The sequence below is a fragment of the Nerophis ophidion genome, linkage group LG07, assembly GCF_033978795.1.
Source record: "Nerophis ophidion isolate RoL-2023_Sa linkage group LG07, RoL_Noph_v1.0, whole genome shotgun sequence".
NCBI classification, from domain to species: domain Eukaryota; kingdom Metazoa; phylum Chordata; class Actinopteri; order Syngnathiformes; family Syngnathidae; genus Nerophis; species Nerophis ophidion.
The window spans coordinates 17,348,360-17,368,469 of NC_084617.1; the positions used below are offsets into that span (position 1 = coordinate 17,348,360).

A 20,110-nucleotide genomic window follows, 5' to 3' on the forward strand; every position below is an offset into this window, starting at 1 on the left:
AAATATGACTTTGGATACTTGGCGCCATTTTGGAAGTCAGGCTAACAATTAATGCTAAGGTTTTATACCAGCATTTTAACTAATTCGTTTTATTCATACAAACCTAAAAAACATGGTTTTCGATACCTAAAAGTATTCAAAATTTTGCTTTAACATGCTAAGATTTGCATTTTAGCTATTTGTACTCGTTTAAACATGGCTTTTGATATTTGGCGCCATCTTGGAAATTATGCTAACATTAGCATGGTAAGGTTTTATGCTAGCATTTTACCTAATTAGTTTTATTCACACAAACCTATAAATCATGGTTTTCGATACTTAAAAGTATGCTAACTTTTGCTTTTTTAACATTCTAATATTAGCGTTTTAGCTCATTGTACTCATTTAAATATGGCTTTGGATAATTGGCGCCATCTTGGAAGTTATGCTAACATTAGCATGCTAAAGTTTTATGCTAGCTAGCATTTTAGCTAATTAGTTTTATTCACACAAACCTAAAAAGCATGGTGTTCGATACTTAAAAGTATGCTAACTTTTGCTTTGTTAACATTGTATTATTAGCATTTTGGCTCATTGTACTCGTTTAAATATAGCTTTTGATACTTGGCGCCATCATGGAAGTCAGGCTAACAATTAATGCTAAGGTTTTATGTTAGCATTTTAACTAATTAGTTTTATTCACACAAACCTAAAAACCATGGTTTTCGATACTCAAAAGTTTTCAAAATTTTGCTTTGTTAACATGCTAACATTTGCATTTTAGCTATTTGTACTCGTTTGATTATGGCTTTTGATATTCGGCGCCATCTTGGAAGTTATGCTAACATTAGCACGGTAAAGTTTTATGCTAGCATTTTACCTAATTAGTTTTATTCACACAAACCTAAAAAGCATGGTTTTCGATACTTAAAAGTATGCTAACTTTTGCTTTGTTAACATTCTAATGTTAGCATTTTGGCTCATTGTACTTGTTTAAATATAGCTTTTGATACTTGGCGCCATCTTGGAAGTCATGCTAACATTAGCATGATAGGTTTAATGCTAGCATTTTAGCTAATTAGTTTTATTCACACAAACCTAAAAAGCATGGTTTTCGAAACTCAAAAGTATGCTAACTTTTTTTTTAACATGCTAACAATAGAATTTTAGCAAATTTTACTCGTTTAAATATGGCTTTTGATACTTGGCGCCATCTTGGAAGTCATGCTAACATTAGCATGCTAAGGTTCTATGCTAGCATTTTAGCTAATTACTTATATTCAAACAAACTTAAAAACATGGTTTTCGATACTTAAAAGTATGCAACATTTTGCTTTGTTAAGAGGCTAACATTTGCATTTTAGCTAATTGTACTCATTTAAATATGGCTTTTGATACTTGGACCCATATTGGAATTAATGCTAACAATAGCATGCTAACGTTTTTTGTAAGGCTTTTAGTGGATTTTGATCATTTAAATCTAAATTCATAAAATTCAGCTAACATAGTTGAGGCATTGTGATGTTGAAGAAAAACACGAAGAAGAGACAAGTGCTGCAAAACTTTGTTTTCATTTAATGGCGTCACACTGAAAACACACACAGGTTTTTTGTTTTTTTGCACAGCCACAAAGCGGCAAAGAGGAACCGTGTTTGCATTTCGGAATGAGACGGAACACGAAGACGGCGTCTTTGAAGCGCAGACAGGAAATCAGAATAGATAATAAAAACTAAAACCAAAAAAAAAATAATAATAAAAAGAATAAAAAAATCCAGTGAGTTATTTCATTCCACACGACGAGCCAGATGTTCATGCTGGGATGCTCCTGTGGATTCAAATCATCACAAATATGAGGAATATTCCAGATGTTGCTGCTGAGAGGAGCGTCCCAGATTGCGTCCTTGACATTCTAGCAGTCTGAAATGTCAGCGCCTGCGAGCTCTGAAACAACTCTTTGTTTGTGTGGGGGAGGGGCACACACACAGATGCGTTATTTTACAGCAGAATTACAAAAAAAGTACTCCAAAAAAAAAAAAAAAGCAGAAATATGAGGACAAATTGTCTGTAAAACTTGTCTGGCGTCTTTTGGTTGATGGACACAACATCATCTTACAACACTTACCTTCGGACATAAAAGCGGGAGTGGGACCTCCCTTCAAAGATCATTCTCTCAAGGTGAACCATGCGAGGTTCGAGATTCAAGCTGTACATTCCAGATGTGTGCGGGCGTCCAGCAGGGGGCGACGTTTACGAGAGCGAGCCACACCTGGGGCGCGGCGTGCTGACTTGGCACAGGCGCACTGCGTCCGTGTTGCTGGAATGGGTTATGCTAAGGTCCCTGGACCCCCGCCCGGCCCCTGTCCGGCACCGCCGAGACCTCTAGAGGGTGACTGGGCGCCCCCGTCGTCCTTGTTTGCCTCACAGGAGGCGGCCTCGGAGGAGGCAGGGAGGGGGGCGGGGCCTCAGCAGGCGATCTCCTCCAGGGTGCCCAAGGTGGTCTGCAGAGGGACGGCCACGCTGTGGCTGATGGACTCCGAGTGGTTGGCCACCGGATCGCAGGAAGTCTAAGGTCGGAAGATAATAAGTTATTTTTTAAACTTCCATAATCATTGGGAGTGCATGAGAAAGTGGACACAGAGCTTCTTTGTGAACGAGTGTGCAGCGACAGAACCAATGTTGTCATAGCGCTAAAAAAGAAACTGCTGAGTCAGCACTAATAGCAACTTTTTAAAGCGCATGCAGAGGTAAATCTCCTGACACATCCAATCAGCAGTGGAATTAACTGTTTAGGCTAAATTGGACTTTCTTTTAAATGGCACTAATGACTACGGGTGCAGAATTTTTTTTCCCACATTTTATTTGTGTTTCTAAATTGATTAATCATTTTCAAAAATTAATTTAGAAAAAAATTAAAATAAATAATAAGAATTATGTATATATACACAGTGGGGCAAAAAAGTATTTAGTCAGCCACCGATTGTGCAAGTTCTCCCACTTAAAATGATGACAGAGGTCTGTCATTTTCATCATAGGTACACTTCAACTGTGAGAGACAGAACGTGAAAAAAAAATCCATGAATTCACATTGTAGGAATTTTAAATAATCTGTAAATGATGGTGGAATATAAGTATTTGGTCAACCATTCAAAGCTCTCACTGATGGAAGGAGGTTTTGGCTCAAAATCTCACGATACATGGCTCCATTCATTCTTTCCTTAACACGGATCAATCGTCCTGTCCCCTTAGCAGAAAAACAGCCCCAAAGCATGATGTTTACACCCCCATGCTTCACAGTAGGTGTGGTGTTCTTGGGATGCAACTAAGTATTCTTCTTCCTCCAAACACGACGAGTTGAGTTTATACCAAAAAGTTATATTTTGGTTTCATCTGACCACATGACATTCTCCCAATCCTCTGCTGTATCGTCCATGTGCTCTCTGGCAAACTTCAGACGGGCCTGGACATGCACTGGCTTAAGCAAGGGGACACGTCTGGCACTGCAGGATTTGATTCCCTGTCGGCGTAGTGTGTTACTGATGGTAACCTTTGTTACTTTGGTCCCAGCTCTCTGCAGGTCATTCACCAGGTCCCGCCGTGTGGTTCTGGGATTTTTGCTCACCGTTCTCATGATCATTTTGACCCCACGGGATGAGGTCTTGCATGGAGCCCCAGATCGAGGGAGATTATCAGTGGTCTTGTATGTCTTCCATTTTCTGATAATTGCTCCCACAGTTGATTTTTTCACACCAAGCTGCTTGCCTATTGTAGATTCACTCTTCCCAGTCTGGTGCAGGTCTACAATTATTTTCCTGGTGTCCTTCAACAGCTCTTTGGTCTTGGCCATAGTGGAGTTTGGAGTCTGACTGTTTGAATCTGTGGACAGGTGTCTTATATACAGATAACGAGTTCAAACAAGTGCCATTAATACAGGTAACGAGTGGAGGACAGAAGAGCTTCTTAAAGAAGAAGTTACAGGTCTGTGAGAGCCAGAGATCTTCCTTGTTTGAAGTGACCAAATACTTTTTTTCCACCATAATTTAAAAAAAAATTCTTTAAAATTCCTTCAATGTGAATTCCTGGATTTTTTTTTACATTCTGTCTCTCACAGTTGAAGTGTACCGATGATGAAAATTACAGACCTCTGTCATCATTTTAAGTGGGAAAACTTGCACAATCGGGGGCTTACTATATACTTTTTTGCACCACTGTATATATATATATATATATATATATATATATATATATATCTATATATATATATATATATATATATATATGTATATTGTCGCGTTTTGACCTGTTCTTTCTTTGGTCAACGCCCCCAGGTTCTTTTATGACACATAAGCTGGTCTTAAATCAATCAGAGACAGAGGTTGCTCATTTTGCTATTTTTAATCCAAAGCGCTTTGGGAGATCAATCTAGATACAGCAGTTCAATGGCACGGTCAAAATTGATCTAACCTAAAATGGCAGTTTCTCCCCCCTCCCTCACTCTCACCTCCCCTCTTCTTCTCCTCCTCCCTACCTCGGACAGTTGAGTTAACAGATTGTTATGGCTTCATTCCAACATTCCAAATTCAAGGTCTATGTAAAAGGCTCACACTTTAACTGTTCTAAAATCTGACTAGGAAATAAAAAGACAACCAAATCCAACAATATATGTACATATATTGTTTACATTATTTATTTACTATTTACATTGTAGATTGTGACTGAAGGCATCAAAACTATGAATGAACACATGTGGAGTTATGTACTTAACAAAAAAAAGGTAAAATAACTGAAAACGTGTTTTATATTGTAGTTTCTTCCAAATAGCAACCCATTGCTCGGATTATTGTTTTGCACACTCTTGGCATTCTCTTGAGGAGCATCAACCACACCTGTGAAGTGAAAACCATTTTGGTGACTAGCTCATCGAGAGAATGCCAAGAGTAATCAGTAATCAGGCTATTTTGAAGAAATATTTTACCTTTTTTTGTTAAGTACATAACTCCACATGTGTTCATTCATAGTTTTGATGCCTTCAATGACATTCTACAATGAGTGTCTCCATGGTCACAGCCAATATAGACACGTAAAAACCTCATTTAAAAATGTTGGTTTGCACCATTTTTGTACTTATCTTAGTAGATCACCAGCAACACGCCCACTTTCATAGTTTGCACACGCTAATTAGCACTTATTATTTGGATCTTAGTAGATCAGTAATGTGTGGTGGTATTAAATACATGCAATGTCTGTTTGGCAAGCTAGGGGGCGCTCCTACCACATCTCCCCTGCGACCCTCCTCTTCGTCCTCTGGACTCAGCAGGTCCAGGAGTCGCTCTCGCACCACCTGAGGATCACAAGAGTCCGGTAAAGGACCATGTAGCGGCGTGGCGGATTTTTTCCCCGCCATCTCGGCGGTACCCACCTCGTAGGCGTAGTCGAAAAGCTCCAGGAAGGTGAGGATGCTGGCGCCGATGAAGAGGCCCATCTGGCCCCCGATGTCACCTGAATGGGGGACGCAATGAGTCAGGTCTCACGCCAGCGGGAAAAAAGTTTCCGACCTTACGTACCCAGCAGGCCTGCCACCTCGTAGGCTTTTTTCTGCTCGATGGTCTCGTAGTTGAGCGCCTCGAAGAAGACGTCCAACACCAAAATGTTGTCCCTGAATAAAAAAGACAAAATATTAATATTCTTAATGAAGACAGAAAGGCAAAAAGATTAGAACACTTATTAACAACCAGTCATATTTCTTACTGTCCATCGCCACTAGGGGGCGTGTATGCTAATGATCTATGCTGGCTTTAAAATGGTATTACATATTAATTAAAGGCCTACTGAAATGAGATGTTCTTATTTAAACGGGGATAGCAGGTCCATTCTATGTGTCATACTTAATCATTTCGCGATATTGCCATATTTTTGCTGAAAGGATTTAGTAGAGAACATCGATGATAAAGTTCGCAACTTTTGGTCGCTAATAAAAAAGCCTTGCCTTTACCGGAAGTAGCAGACAATGTGCGCGTGACATCACGGGTTGTAGGGCTCCTCACATCTGAACATTGTTTACAACAGGGGTCACCAACGCGGTGCCCGCGGGCAGCAGGTAGCCCGTAAGGACCAGATGAGTAGCCTGCTGGCCTGTAATATTTCATCATTGATTTATAAACTATCAGACTGCGTGGTCGGTAGTAGTGGGTTTCAGTAGGTTTCTAACCTACATTTAATTTGTTTGGTATACAATTAGCAGCGCTGTCAAATGCTTCAACGTGGTAATGTACTATATTAACTACGTATTTAGAATCAGAATCAGAATCAAAAATATTTTATTAATGAATTAAATTGAATTAATTTAATCTATTTATTTATTAATTATTAATACCTTATTAAGTAATTAAATCTAATTAATTAAATTAATTATTAATACCTTATTAATTAATTTGATTTAATTAATTACATTTTATTAAATCAAAATTTTCAACACAGTCCTATTGAAGATCAGACAAACATTACAGGGAGACAGAACAGGATTGCTGACGGGTCTCCCACTTACAAAAAAGGTGAGATACAGGTAAAAAATAAATAAATAAATACACTAAGCGCGACCGAGAGTACTTACGAGATGTACTTCTCCGACTTGTTGAACTTCTTCTGCAGGTAGCGCGCCGACGTCTTGCTGGGGATTTTGACCATGGACAGCTCCTTGTTGTAGCGCGTCATGTTGCACGGCGTCCTGCACATGCAGCTGCTGCTCTCCGCCGCCGACAGCTTAGCTTGACGCCACAACGGTGACGAAGGACCATGATGGAGATGTAAGGGTGGACGCGGGGGGGGGGATAACGGCGGGCGAGGATGGCGATGAAGGACACAAAGCAGAACGTGATCTCACTGTAAATACGATATTGATTTATGATTGACTCTGGACAACAAATCTGACACGTTTTCATGGACCTCAAATACAGTAGTACCTCGCTCTTTGCCTCATTCGGTTTTTGACCCATCACAGTGCAGCCTACACTTATCTCTTATGTTTGACTGCCATCTACTGGTCACACTTGTCATTACAGCATGTACCAAATAAAATTGAAGGTGGGTAAGCGCAACCAAACGTATTCCTTTCATCAGGCGCACCGGGTTATAAGGCGCACTGTCGAGGTTTGGGGGGAAAAAAAGCATTTTAAAAGCGCCTTGTAGTCCGGAGAATACGGTGAAAACCAAACTGATTTTGAGCTTGGTTTATAGCTAGCTGGCAGGCATTATTACTTTACAATAAAATTTGATTCACAAAAAAAATCTACAGTAATGTTTACTCTTACTCCTGAAAAGTAATCCCCCCCCGTGACATGTTTTCCATGCCAATTTGAGCAGGACTATGCAGAACTTGACTTCAACATTTTTTCCTCGTTGTTTCTGCTGCTGAAATAGGAGTAGATGCCCCTTTCAAGATGGACGCCAATTTTCTGCGCCCCAGCGCCTGTATACGAATATAGTGTCTAGGTCAGGGGTCACCAACGCGGTGCTCACCAGGTAGCCCGTAAGGACCAGATGAGTCGCCCACTGGCCTGTTCTAAAAATAGCTCAAATAGCAGCACTTACCAGTGAGCTGCCTCTATTTTTTTTATTTTATTTATTTACTAGCAAGCTGGTCTCGCTTTGCCTGGCATTTTTAATTCTAACAGAGACAAAACTTAAATAGAATTTGAAAATCCAAGAAAATATTTTAAAGACTTGGTCTTCACTTGTTTAAATTATTATTATTTTTTTAACTTTGCTTCTTCTAACTTTCAGAAAGACAATTTCAGAGAAAAAAATACAACTAAAAAGATTTTAAATAAATGTTTAAGTATTTTTTTATTGTAAAGAATAGTACATTTTAATTTAATTTTTCATTCTTCGTTTTTTTAACGAAGAATATTTGTGAAATATTTCTTCAAACTTATTATGATTAGAATTCCCCAAAAATATGGCAAATCTAGAAAATCTGTAGAATCAAATTTAAATCTTATTTGAAAGTCTTTTGAATTTCTTTTGAAACTTTTGTTCTGGAAAATCTAGAAGAAATAATGATTAGTCGTTGTTAGAAATATAGCTTAGTCCAATTTGTTATATATTCTAACAAAGTGCAGATTGGATTTTAACCAATTTAAAACATGTCATCAAAATTCTAAAATTAATCTTAATCAGGAAAAATCACTAATGATGTTCCATATATTCTTTTTCAAATTTTTTCAAAAGGATTCGAATAAGCTAGTTTTTCCTTTCATATTTTTAGTTTAATTTAAAATTTTAAAGACTCAAAATTGAAGATAAACTATGTTTCAAAATTTAATTTTCTTTTTTTTGGTGTATTCTCCTCTTTTAAACTGTTCAATTTTTTTTCATCATTTATTCTCGACTAAAAACCTTCCGTAAAAGGAAAAAAAATGTATGACGGAATGACAGACAGTAATAACCATTTTTTTATATATATAGATTTATTTATTAAAGGTAAATTGAGCAAATTGGCTATTTCTGGCAATTAATTTAAGTGTGTATCAAACTGGTAGCCCTTCGCTTTAATCAGTACCCAAGAAGTAGCTCTTGGTTTCAAAAAGGTTGGCGACCCCTGGTCTAGGTTGTGATGTTGTCTGTCTATCTGTGTTGGCCCTGTGATGAGGTGGCGACTTGTCCAGGGTGAACCCCGCCTTCCGCCCGAATGCAGCTGAGATAGACTCCAGCACGCCTCACCACCCCGAAAGGGACAAGCGGTAGAAAATGGATGGATGGGGTTGTTCCTGCCTCACATGGCTGACTTGATGACTCGCCAGCTGCCCATTTGAAGGCGGACAAAAGATAAAATGGCAGACATTAAACGTTAATGATCCTTACAGCAGATTTTTTATAGTGTTGACAAAAAAAAAAGACTCACCGACAATCTCGAAAAAAAGCATATTTTTTCCCTCAGAGATTTACATATCACTCTCTCCCACGCGTCCTCTCCTGTAATATCGCCGACTATTATGTTCTGCGCCGTAATATTCCAAACCAGTTTTTAAGTAGTTGCGCCGTGTAGAATGTGGATGAAAATCCAATATGGCATCAGGGGGAGAGGACCTTGACTTGCACGTTTGAGTGATTGACAGCTGCGCCTTCATCGCCTCACTCTTTCATGACGGCCGCAGTTTAATAGGAATGACTTTTCCCCTCCTTCATTGGGACCAATGATGCGTAACATTTTTTTCTCAGCAAGCATTTTGAGGACAGCATATCTTGTCAAAGGACGTGGTTACAGCCAGTAGAGGTGCATGTTATTCAGAGGAGTCAGTGTACAGCTTGAATAGTAGACTCACTGTTCGTTAATTAGAATTGAGTGAATATTTCAAATTAAACATTGGAAGCTTACGGGTCATTTTTCTGGATCGCCATGTAGGATAAAATTATAGACAGATTTTTTTTCCAGCAAAGCAATATTGATTTGATTGTATTTGTTAGAATAATCATGTGTGTATGTATATATATATATATATATATATATATATATATATATATATATATATATATATATATATATGTATATATATGTATATATATATATATATATATATATATATATATATATATATATATATATATATATATATGTCTTGATATTAATTATCCAGAGAATAGTGCTCGATACCGTGGTAGAGCGCAATATGTATGTGTGGGAAAAATCACAAGACTACTTCATCTCTACAGAACTGTTTCATGAGGGGTTCCCTCAATCATTAGGATATTTTAATGGAAGCATTCACATACAATGGTTTGTATAGGGCACAGAGTGGGTGGGTACAGGCAGGCGTAGGGGCGTGGTGATTGGCTCATGTGTTATCTAGGAGGTGTTTCCGTCTGTGGCGGCATGTTGAAATGATGTCACTGCGCTTGTTGAGGGATGACAGGTCTGGATGATATATAATAAACAGTTTCTCTTTCAAGCATAGGTTGCATCTTTTATTACCAATGATTATTCTAACAAATACATAATATATAATATATATAAATAGTATATATATACATATATATATATATATATATATATATATATATATACCGTATATTACCAAATAGTAGCCCGGGCGTTTATTTCACAAAATCATTTTTGGAGACGGGCTTTTAAAAGAAGCAGGCGGTTATTTGCACAAGGCTTTTATTTATTTTCGCGCCAGCCTGCACCAGGCTATTATTTGGTTACAATGGTTACTGTCCAGTACTTTTTTTTCGTATAAAAAACTTTAAATGAAAAAGCTATTGTAAACATACATACAAAAAACAAGACTATCAAAAGACAAGAGATCAACAAGGCCTCAACATGGCAGTAGTGCAACAATTGTCAAATAGAATACCAATACTGAAAATAAATAAAGTTTTTAAATAAAGCAGTACCAAGTACTCAAGTATAAAACCTGGAGGTTATCAAGGAGCTCTTTGTATTATTAGGTCCATCAGTGCTAAATATTATAAACTTATCATTTTCCTCTGGCACTGTTCCCTAGCATTCAAAAAAGCGGTTATTCATCCTCTCCTTAAAAGACCTAACCTCGATCCTGACCTCATGATAAACTACCAACCGGTGTCTCACCTTCCCTTTATTTCGAAAATCCTCCAAAAAATTGTTGCAGAGCAGTTAAATGAACACTTAGCGTCTAACAATCTATGTGAAACATTTCAATTGAACCAAGAATCCTCACTCCTCTTGACAAAGTTGGTGCAGTTCAGCTAAATTTGTTGGTTTTCTGACATGGACTTGTTTCTTCAGCATTGTCCACACGTTTAAGTCAGGACTTAGGGAAGGCCATTCCAAAACTTTAATTGTAGCCTAATTTAGCCATTTCTTTACCAATGTTGACGTGAGTTTGGGGTCATTGTCCTGTTGGAACACCCAACTGCGCCCAAGACCCATTTTAGGTTTTCCTGAAGAATTCGGAGGTAATCCTCCATTTTCACTGTCTCATTTAAAGCACCAGTTCCATTGGCAGGCCCATAGCATAATACTACCACCACCATTCTTGACGGTAGGAACGGTGTTCCTGGGATTAAAGGCCTCACCTTTTCTCCTCCAAACATATTGCTGGGTATTGTGGCCAAACAGCTTTTGTTTCATCTGGCCACAGAACTTTCCTCCAGAAGGTTTTATCTTTGTCTATAGGATGTCATACAAGGCAGTGTTTTTCAACCTTTTTTGAGCCGAGGCACATTGTTTGCGTTGAAAAAATCCAGGGGCACAGTAAAAAGTCGCAATTGTTGGATATGACTTTAAAGCATAACCAAGCATGCACCAATATAGCTCTTGTCTCAAAGTAGGTGTACTGTCACCACCTGTCACATCACGCCGTGACTTATTTGGAGTTTTTTGCTGTTTCCTGTGTGTAGTGTTTTACTTCTTGTCTTGCGCTCCTATTTTGGCTGCTTTTTCTCTTTTTTCGGTATTTCCTGTCGCAGTTTCATGTCTTCCTTTGAGCGATATTTCCCGCATCTACTTTGTTTTAGCAATCAAGAAAGATTTCAGTTGTTTTTATCCTTCTTTGTGGGGACATTGTTGACGCCATCTTTGCTCCACAGTAAGTCTTTGCTGTCCTCCAGCATTCTGCTTTTGTTTACTTTGTACCCAATTAGGTTTTAGTTTCGTTCTGCATAGCCTTCCCTAAGCTTCAATGCCTTTTCTTAGCGGCACTCACCTTTTGTTTATTTTTGGTTTAAGCATTAGACACATTTTTTGGTTTAAGCATTAGACACATTTTTACCTGCACACTGTCTCCCGCTGTTTCCAACATCTACGAAGAAATTAGCTACCGGCTGCCACCTACTGATATGGAAGAGTATTACAAGGTTACTCTGTCAAGCTATAGACCAGTGGTTCTTAACCTTGTTGGAGGTACTGTACCCCACCAGTTTCATAAGCACATTCACCGAACCCTTCTTTAGTGAAAAATAAAATGTTTTTTTTTTTTTTCAAATTCAAGACAAAGTCATATGTTTTTGGTAACACTTTAGTATGGGGAACATATTCTAAGTAACACAGACTTAATTTAAAAGGATTAGAGTTAGGGCAGGGGTAGGGAACCTATGGCTCTAAAGCCAGATGTGCCTCTTTTGATGACTGCACCTGGCTCTCAGATAAATTTTATCTGACATTGCTTAACACGATAAGTAATGAATAATTCTGCTGGTAATCACAGTGTTCATTCTCATACATTTTAATCCATCCATCTGTTTTCTACCGCACCTGTTCAAGAAGTCGCATTAATGGTAAGAAGTATTTTATCATCGTTGAGCTTCCGAATAACAACGTTATTAAAAAGAATAACAGACTTATTATGTGAAGATCTGTCACTTAATTTCTGTTTGTGCTTCTTTGTTTTGTATTTACTTCCCATCAGCGTTCTTATTTTGTTTCCATTTCCCGACTTGTCCCACTGGGCGCTGTGTTTTTTTCCCCTCACCTGCTGTTGATTGGCAGCTGGGCCACACCCGCTGCCAATCAGCATGTTTCTATTTATGCTTGTCTTACGTGCTCCTCAGGGCTCAAAGATTGACTATTGTTTAGAACTGTACATGCAAGACTGCTTCAATCTCCTCTGTTGATGATATTAAAAGCATCTTACCTGAACTTCGCTCTCCTGGTTCCTGCTTCTTGGGGTCGCCCCTACTACTGCCATGCGAGTATGTGACATATTATACTCTATAAATGTTGGTCTTACATAAAAATGCAGACGTTTACTTGTATTCAGTGTTAAAAAATATTATATGGCTCTCACGGAAATACATTTTAAAATATTTGGCTTAAATGGCTCTCTCAGCCTAAAAAAGGTTCCCGACCCCTGGGTTAGGGCCAGGGTTAGAGGGTTAGGGTTATAATAAGGCCATGCCGAATAAGGCATTAATAAGTACTTAATAATGACTAGTTAAGAGCCAAAAGGTTACCAATTTGCATGTTAATAAGCAACTAATTAATGGTGAATATATTCCCCATACTTAAGTGTTACCATGTTTTTTACTAGTGCACAAAATGAACCGTGCATTACATCACCTTGTTCAAAGAACAAAACCAACACAGTGCATAAACTCACAACAAATTACACACCTGCAAATCAGTGTGACTTCTGCTGTTGCCGTACTCGTAATACGCCGATAGGGAGAACTTTTTATTTACACGATGAGTCGGGTGTGTTTTGACCTCCGCCGAACCCCTGAGGCCGACTCACCGAACCCCTAAGGCTGTGGTTATCAACCTTTTTCAGTGAAGTACCCCCTGTGAAAATCTTTTTAAATCAAGTACCCCCTAATCAGAGAAAAGCATTTTTGTTTGAAAAAAATGAGATAAAGAAGTAAAATACTGCACTGTCATCAGTTTCTGATTTATTGAATTGTATAAAAGTGCAAAATATTGCTCATTTGTAGTGGTCTTTCTTGAACTATTTGGAAAAAAAGATTAAGAAAATAACTAAAAACTTGTTGAAAAATAAACAAGTGATTCAATTATAAATAAACAATAGGGACATTGCGGTCCCTAATAAAGATTTCTACACATAGAAAAAAATCATCAACTTAAAGTGCCCTTTTTGGGGATTGGAATAGAACTTAATTCTGAACATTTCTTTACAAAAAAATACATCTTTAACATTAATATTTATGGAACATGTCCACAAAAAATATAGCTGTCAACACTAAATATTGCATTTTTTTCAGTTTATGAACTTACATTCATATTTTGTTGAAGTATTATTCAATAAATATGTTCATGAATTATTTTTGAATTGTTGCTATTTTTAGAATTTTGGGGAAAAATCTCACGTACCCCTTGGCATACCTTTAAGCAGTGGTCCCCAACCTTTTTGTATCCGCGGACCGGTCAACGCTTAATAATTTGTCCCGCGGCCCGGTGGGGGGGGGGATCCTTTTTTTTTGTTCTTTTTTTTTTTTTTGTCATGAAAAAGGGAGGTTTTTATTGTTGGTGCATTAATTGCAAGTGTATACTGTGTTTTTTATGTTGATTTAATTAAAAAAAAAAAAAATGTATTTTTTATTTTTATTTTTAAATAAAAATGAAAAAAAAATTCTTCTACGGCCCGGTACCAATCGGTACCGCGGCCCGGTGGTTGGGGACCACTGCCTTTAAGTACCCTCAGGGGATAAGAAAAAAAACAAAAAAAAACCCCAGGGGTACCCGTACCCCCATTTGAGAACCACTGCCCTAGGGTTCGATAGAACCCAAGTTAAGAACCACTGCTCTAGACAGCACCGACACTCAACAACAACACATCATTTGCAGACTATAATTACTGGTTTGCAAAAAATATTTTGAACCCAAATAGGTGAAATTAGATCATCTCCCACGGCACACTAGTGGTTGAAAAACACTGATATAAGGGATCAGGAACAAGTGAATGGATGGATGGATGGATTAGGATAAGACTGCTGTCTCTTCTCAGCACCAGTCTTAATTTTGTTGACGAAAAATTTTCGTCATAGTTATCGTCAACGGCCTTTTTTTCTGACTAAAACGAGACAATAACTAAATAAAAAATAATTTACGTGGACTAAGACGATGATGAGGTGTATTGACATATTCGTCAACAAATAAAAACAAGACGAAAATGTCTGCCAAATACGAGATCCAATCGGAACTCATTTCGTTATGAAGAGGCGGGAGGAGTTGGGAAGAGAACCATTCAGAGCGATGTGGTAAGGAAGTTACGTAAACGTAGTTGGCTTTTGAGACTGACCCGGGAATGCGCTGCAGAAGACAACATGTCAACGCCAGGGAGGAAGAGGAGAGAGGACATATGGGGACATTTTATAGTTGACGTCAAAGATAACAAGACGCAGTGTAAGAAATGCAGCGCCAGAATTACGGGGAAAAACACAACAAACTTGAAGCGACATTTACAGTCGAATCACCCCGAAATCCACACACAGGTAATCATTTTCCACAACATACAACTCACTCGACGTTATCCCGTTTATTACACGGCTTACTCGTGAAATACTAAATTTGAGACATGATTTTCATCAAAATACGACTTGTATCGGTGATTGTTCCGCTGTTTTGCTTTGACTTTCAGAAATTGAAGGGAAAGTTTACATATTACCCTTTAGCAGAGGTGGGTAGTAACGCGCTACATTTACTCCGTTACATTTACTTGAGTAACTTTTGGGATAAATTGTACTTCTACGAGTAGTTTTTATGCAACATACTTTTACTTTTACTTGAGTATATTTATAGAGAAGAAACGCTACTTTTACTCCGCTCCATTTATCTACATTCAGCTCGCTACTCGCTACTTTTTTTTTTATCGATCTATTAATGTTTGTTTTAGTTTATGACGGAGTTTCAAATTAGGATCTACGCATGCCTGCGTTTCACCAATCACATGCAGTCACTGGTGACGTTGGACCAATCAAACAGAGTCAGGCGGTCACATGACCCGACTTAAACAACTTGAAAAACTTATTGGGGTGTTACCATTTAGTGGTCAATTGTACGGAATATGTACTGTACTGTGCAATCTACTAGTAAAAGTATTAATCAAGCAATGAATGAAAAGTGTAAAGGAAAAAAGACACTTTTTATTTCAACCGTACTTCCCGTCAAAAGCCTAAAGACTGATCGCACAATTCCTGTCTTCACAATAAAAGTACCGCTCCATCGCGCCTGCGCTAACAAAATAAGAGTCTCCGAAAGCCAGCGCAAAAAAGCTAGCAAGCTACAGAGTTTGCCGCCAATGTATTTCTTGTAAAGTGTATAAAAACGAATATGGAAGCTGGACAAATAAGATGCCAAAAACCAACGACTTTCATGATGTATTAGACAGAAAAGAGGAACTTTTTTTCTCCTCCATTTGACAAAAGTGGACGTTATCAGCACTAAAATGCAAGTCATCAGAATCAGGTAATACACCAACTTATATTCTTGTCTTCATGAAAGATAGGAATCTATGTGTTAAACATGCATGTGTATTCATTAAAACACCTTTAATATGTCAACAAAAACGGCAAAATAAATAAATATATATTATATACTGTATATATAAATGTGAATATATATATATATATATATATGTGTGTGTATGTATATGTGTGTGTATGTATATGTATATATGAGGTAAATCACCTCGACTTGGTCATTTATTAAGTCATTGATTAACGTTGAAAAACTTATTCGGGTGTTACCGTTTAGTGGTCAATTGTACGGAATATGTACTGAACTGTGCAATCTACTAATAAAAGTATCAATCAAGCAATGAATGAAAAGTGTAAAGGAAAAAAGACACTTTTTATTTCAACCGTACTTCCCGTTAAAAGCCTAAAGACTGATCGCACAGTTCCTGTCTTCACAATAAAAGCGCCGCTCCATCACGCCTGCGCTAACAAAATAAGAGTCTCCGAAAGCCAGTGCAAACAAGCTAGCAAGCTACGGAGTTTGCCGCCAATGTATTTCTTGTAAAGTGTGTAAAAACAAATATAGAAGCTGGACAAATAAGATGCCAAAAACCAACGACTTTCATGTGGTATTAGACAGAAAAGAGGAACTTTTTTTCTCCTCCATTTGAAAAAGTGGACATTATCAGCACTAAAATGCAAGTCATCAGAATCAGGAAATACACCAACTTATATTGTTGTCTTCATGAAAGATAGGAATCTATATGTTAAACATGCATGTATATTCATTAAAACACCTTTAATATGTCAACAAAAACGGCAAAATAAATAAATATAAATTATATATTGTATATATAAATGTGTGTGTGTATATATATATATATATATATATATTTATATATATACATATATATGTGTGTGTGTATGAATATGTATATATGAGGTAAATCACCTCAACTTGGTCATTTATTAAGTAATTGATTAACGTTGAAAAACTTATTGGGGTGTTACCATTTAGCGGTCAATTGTACGGAATATGTACTGTACCGTGCATTCTACTAATAAAAGTTTCAATCAATCAATCAATGAATGCCTACTGAGCCTATGGTGCTGTTAAGTTATTGTGGCTCAATGTGCCTTATTATTTTTTTATTTTAATGTACTATTATTTAAAATATATTATTGTTTTAGTTGCTTAAGAGTTATTCATGGCTCTGAATTTGCTCATTGCTATTTTTATGTTTTTGTGCATTATTTGTTGCCGTAATCAGGTTACTCATCAGTTACTCAGTACTTGAGTAGTTTTTTTACAACTTTTTTTACTCAAGTAAATATTTGGGTGACTACTCCTTACTTTTACTTGAGTAATAAATCTCTAAAGTAACAGTACTCTTACTTGAGTACAATTTCTGGCTACTCTACCCACCTCTGCCCTTTAGTCGACTAAATCTACTGTAGTTTTCGTCGACTATAATCTTATGATATTTCGTCAACTAAAACTAGACTAAAACTAAAACAATTGAAAAAACGAAATTATGACTAGAACTAAATTACATATTAGTCAAAAGACTATGACTAAAACTAGATCAAATTTTGCTGTCAAAGTTAACACTGCTAAGCACTAATGAATCAAACAAGTCACACGAGAATGTCAGCGTTAATAATCAAAGTTTCCTCTCAACTTCAACAACTTGTTGGCAGACAACAACATCCGGCTGTCATCGCATCAACACGACGCCTTTAATCTCCGCCGACCACTTGGCACCCGTTACATTGCGTTTATTATTCTGCAGAAAAAAATGTAGGGCTGGCCTGAGCCAATTGACGCCGACTTTAAGCTGATTTGCAAGCAGAGATCCTGAGCGGGTTCTCTTCTGGCAAACATGAGGCCAATTAGCGGCACATCGCTCACGACGGCGGGGAAGTTGGCGGCCGGGGAAGTTTCTTTGCTCCTTCAGCAGCTGCATTTGAATTCATGGACACCTCGCTAGGCAGCTAATGTCTGCAGGCTGAGGACGTGTGGGAGGAGGTTTACTTTTAACCTATAAAAGGTTACAGAAACACAAAAAAGTTATATGCCTGTTGCAAAAAAAAAAGAAAAAAATATATTTTTTAAAGAAGAGCATGGAAACATGTCATCCTACAACAACACTGAAAGTGAAAACAAAACTATTCAGAGTCCGTTCAAGTCCGACACTTAATAAGACGATGTTAGCTGTTTTATTGCACGGTGTCAAGACGTGGACTATGGTGTGGTTTGTTTCCCCGTGGTGCAAATCGACTGGACCGGACATGGCCTGAAGGTAATGACATCCTTTAATATTAACTCGGAAAAAGGAACAAACAAAAGGCTCTCTCAGCGGAGGTACAAAACTTGGCTATGAAAACAAAACTATTACTACGACGTAAACTATGGACATAAAACAAAACTTGCAAACTATGGTATGAATAACGAAAACTTACTTAGAACGAGAAAGGAGCTTGGATCATCAGTATGGATAACAAGGGTGTGTAGAGGGTGATGTCGCCAGGCAACTAGAGGCTTAAATAATGGTGCAGTAATTGACAGGTGCGTGAGTCCAAACAAATCAGGTTCGTGAGTCGTGAACACATAACAGGTGAAACTAATGAGTTGTCATGGTGACAAAACAAAAGTGCACAGTGAGTCCAAAACCAAACAGAACATGACCACAAAATATGACACACAGGAGGACGATAACGACAAAGATTCATCAATCCATTTTCTTCCGCTCATCCGAGGTCTGGTCGCGGGGGCAACAGCCTAAGCAGGGATGCCCAGACTTCCCTCTCCCCAGCCACTTGGTCCAGCTCTTCCAGGGGGATCCCGAGGCGTTCCCTGGCCAGTCGGGAGACATAGTCTTCCCAACGTGTCCTGGGTCTTCCCCGTGGCCTCCTGCCGGTCAGACGTGCCCTAAACACCTCCCTAGGGAGGCGTTCAGGTGGCATCCTGACCAGATGCCCGAACCACCTCATCTGGCTCCTCTCGATGTGGAGGAGCAGCGGCTTTACTTTGAGTTCCTCCCGGATGGCAGAGCTTCTCACCCTATCTCTAAGGGAGAGCCCCTCCACACGGCGGAGGAAACTCATTTCGGCCGCTTGTACCCGTGATCTTATCCTTTCAGTCAAAACCCAAAGCTCATGACCATAGGTGAGGATGGGAACGTAGATCGACCGGTAAATTGAGAGCTTTGCCTTCTGGCTCAGCTCCTTCTTCACCACAACTGATCGATACAACGTCCGCATTACTGAAGACACCGCATCGATCCGCCTGTCGATCTCACGATCCACTCTTCCCTCACTCGTGAACAAGACTCCGAGGTACTTGAACTCCTCCACTTGGGGCAGGGTCTCCTCCCCAACCCGGAGATGGCACTACACCCTTTTCCGGGCGAGAACCATGGACTCGGACTTGGAGGTATATTTGAGCTCATTTAATTTCCTTTACTTTTATCCTCTTTGTATATAGTTTAGTTTTAATATTGGCTGCATTTCTGATAGTTGTTTGTGTGCCATGTTGTTCCAGACCACAGCAAACATTACCTAGCTTGCCAAAGATTGTACAAACCCCGTTTCCATATGAGTTGGGAAATTGTGTTAGATGTAAAGGGATTAATAAAGTATGTCTGATTCTGATTCTGATAAATATAAACGAAATACAATGTACTCCGTTTATATGCAAATCATTTTCAACCCATATGTAATTGAATGCATTACGAAGACAAGATATTTGATGTTCAAACTCAAAAACTTTGTATTTTTTTGCAAATAATAATTAACTTAGATTTTAATGGCTGCAACACGTGCCAAAGTAGTTGGGAAAGGGCATGTTCACCACTGTGTTACATCACCTTTTCATTTAACAACACTCAATAAACGTTTGGGAACTGAGGAAACTAATTGTTGAAGCTTTGAAAGTGGAATTCTTTCCCATTCTTTTTTTATGTCGAGCTTCAGTCGTTCAACAGTCCGGGGTCTCCGCTGTCGTATTTTATGCTTCATAATGCGCCACACATTTTCAATGGGGGACAGGTCTGGACTGCAGGCGGGCCAGGAAAGTACCCGCACTCTTTTTTTACGAAACCACGCTGTTGTAACACGTGGCTTGGCATTGTCTTGCTGACATAAGCAGGGGCGTCCATGATAACGTTGCTCCAAAACCTGTATGGACAATTCAGCATTAATGGTGCCTTCACAGATGTGTAAGTTACCCATGCCTAGGGCACTA

The 20,110-nt window shown here is 38.4% G+C and overlaps 1 protein-coding gene across 4 annotated transcripts in view; it reads right to left on the reverse strand.

Annotated features, from left to right (window-relative positions):
* Positions 1 to 1,541: 1,541 nt before the first annotated feature.
* asic2 (acid-sensing (proton-gated) ion channel 2) overlaps positions 1,542 to 20,110 on the reverse strand; it is a 755,611-nt gene continuing 737,042 nt past the window's right edge. For 3 of the 4 annotated variants that reach the window (XM_061905484.1, XM_061905483.1, XM_061905482.1), the window contains 5 exons: positions 6,587 to 6,740; positions 5,541 to 5,632; positions 5,396 to 5,475; positions 5,249 to 5,317; positions 1,542 to 2,543 (listed from right to left, as the gene is read on the reverse strand). In XM_061905484.1, coding sequence (XP_061761468.1) covers positions 2,442 to 2,543; positions 5,249 to 5,317; positions 5,396 to 5,475; positions 5,541 to 5,632; positions 6,587 to 6,740 — 497 coding nt within the window. In that variant the 3' untranslated portion in view covers positions 1,542 to 2,441. The remainder of the gene's footprint in view (positions 2,544 to 5,248; positions 5,318 to 5,395; positions 5,476 to 5,540; positions 5,633 to 6,586; positions 6,741 to 20,110) is intronic. The other variant, XR_009807424.1, reaches the window with a different exon arrangement.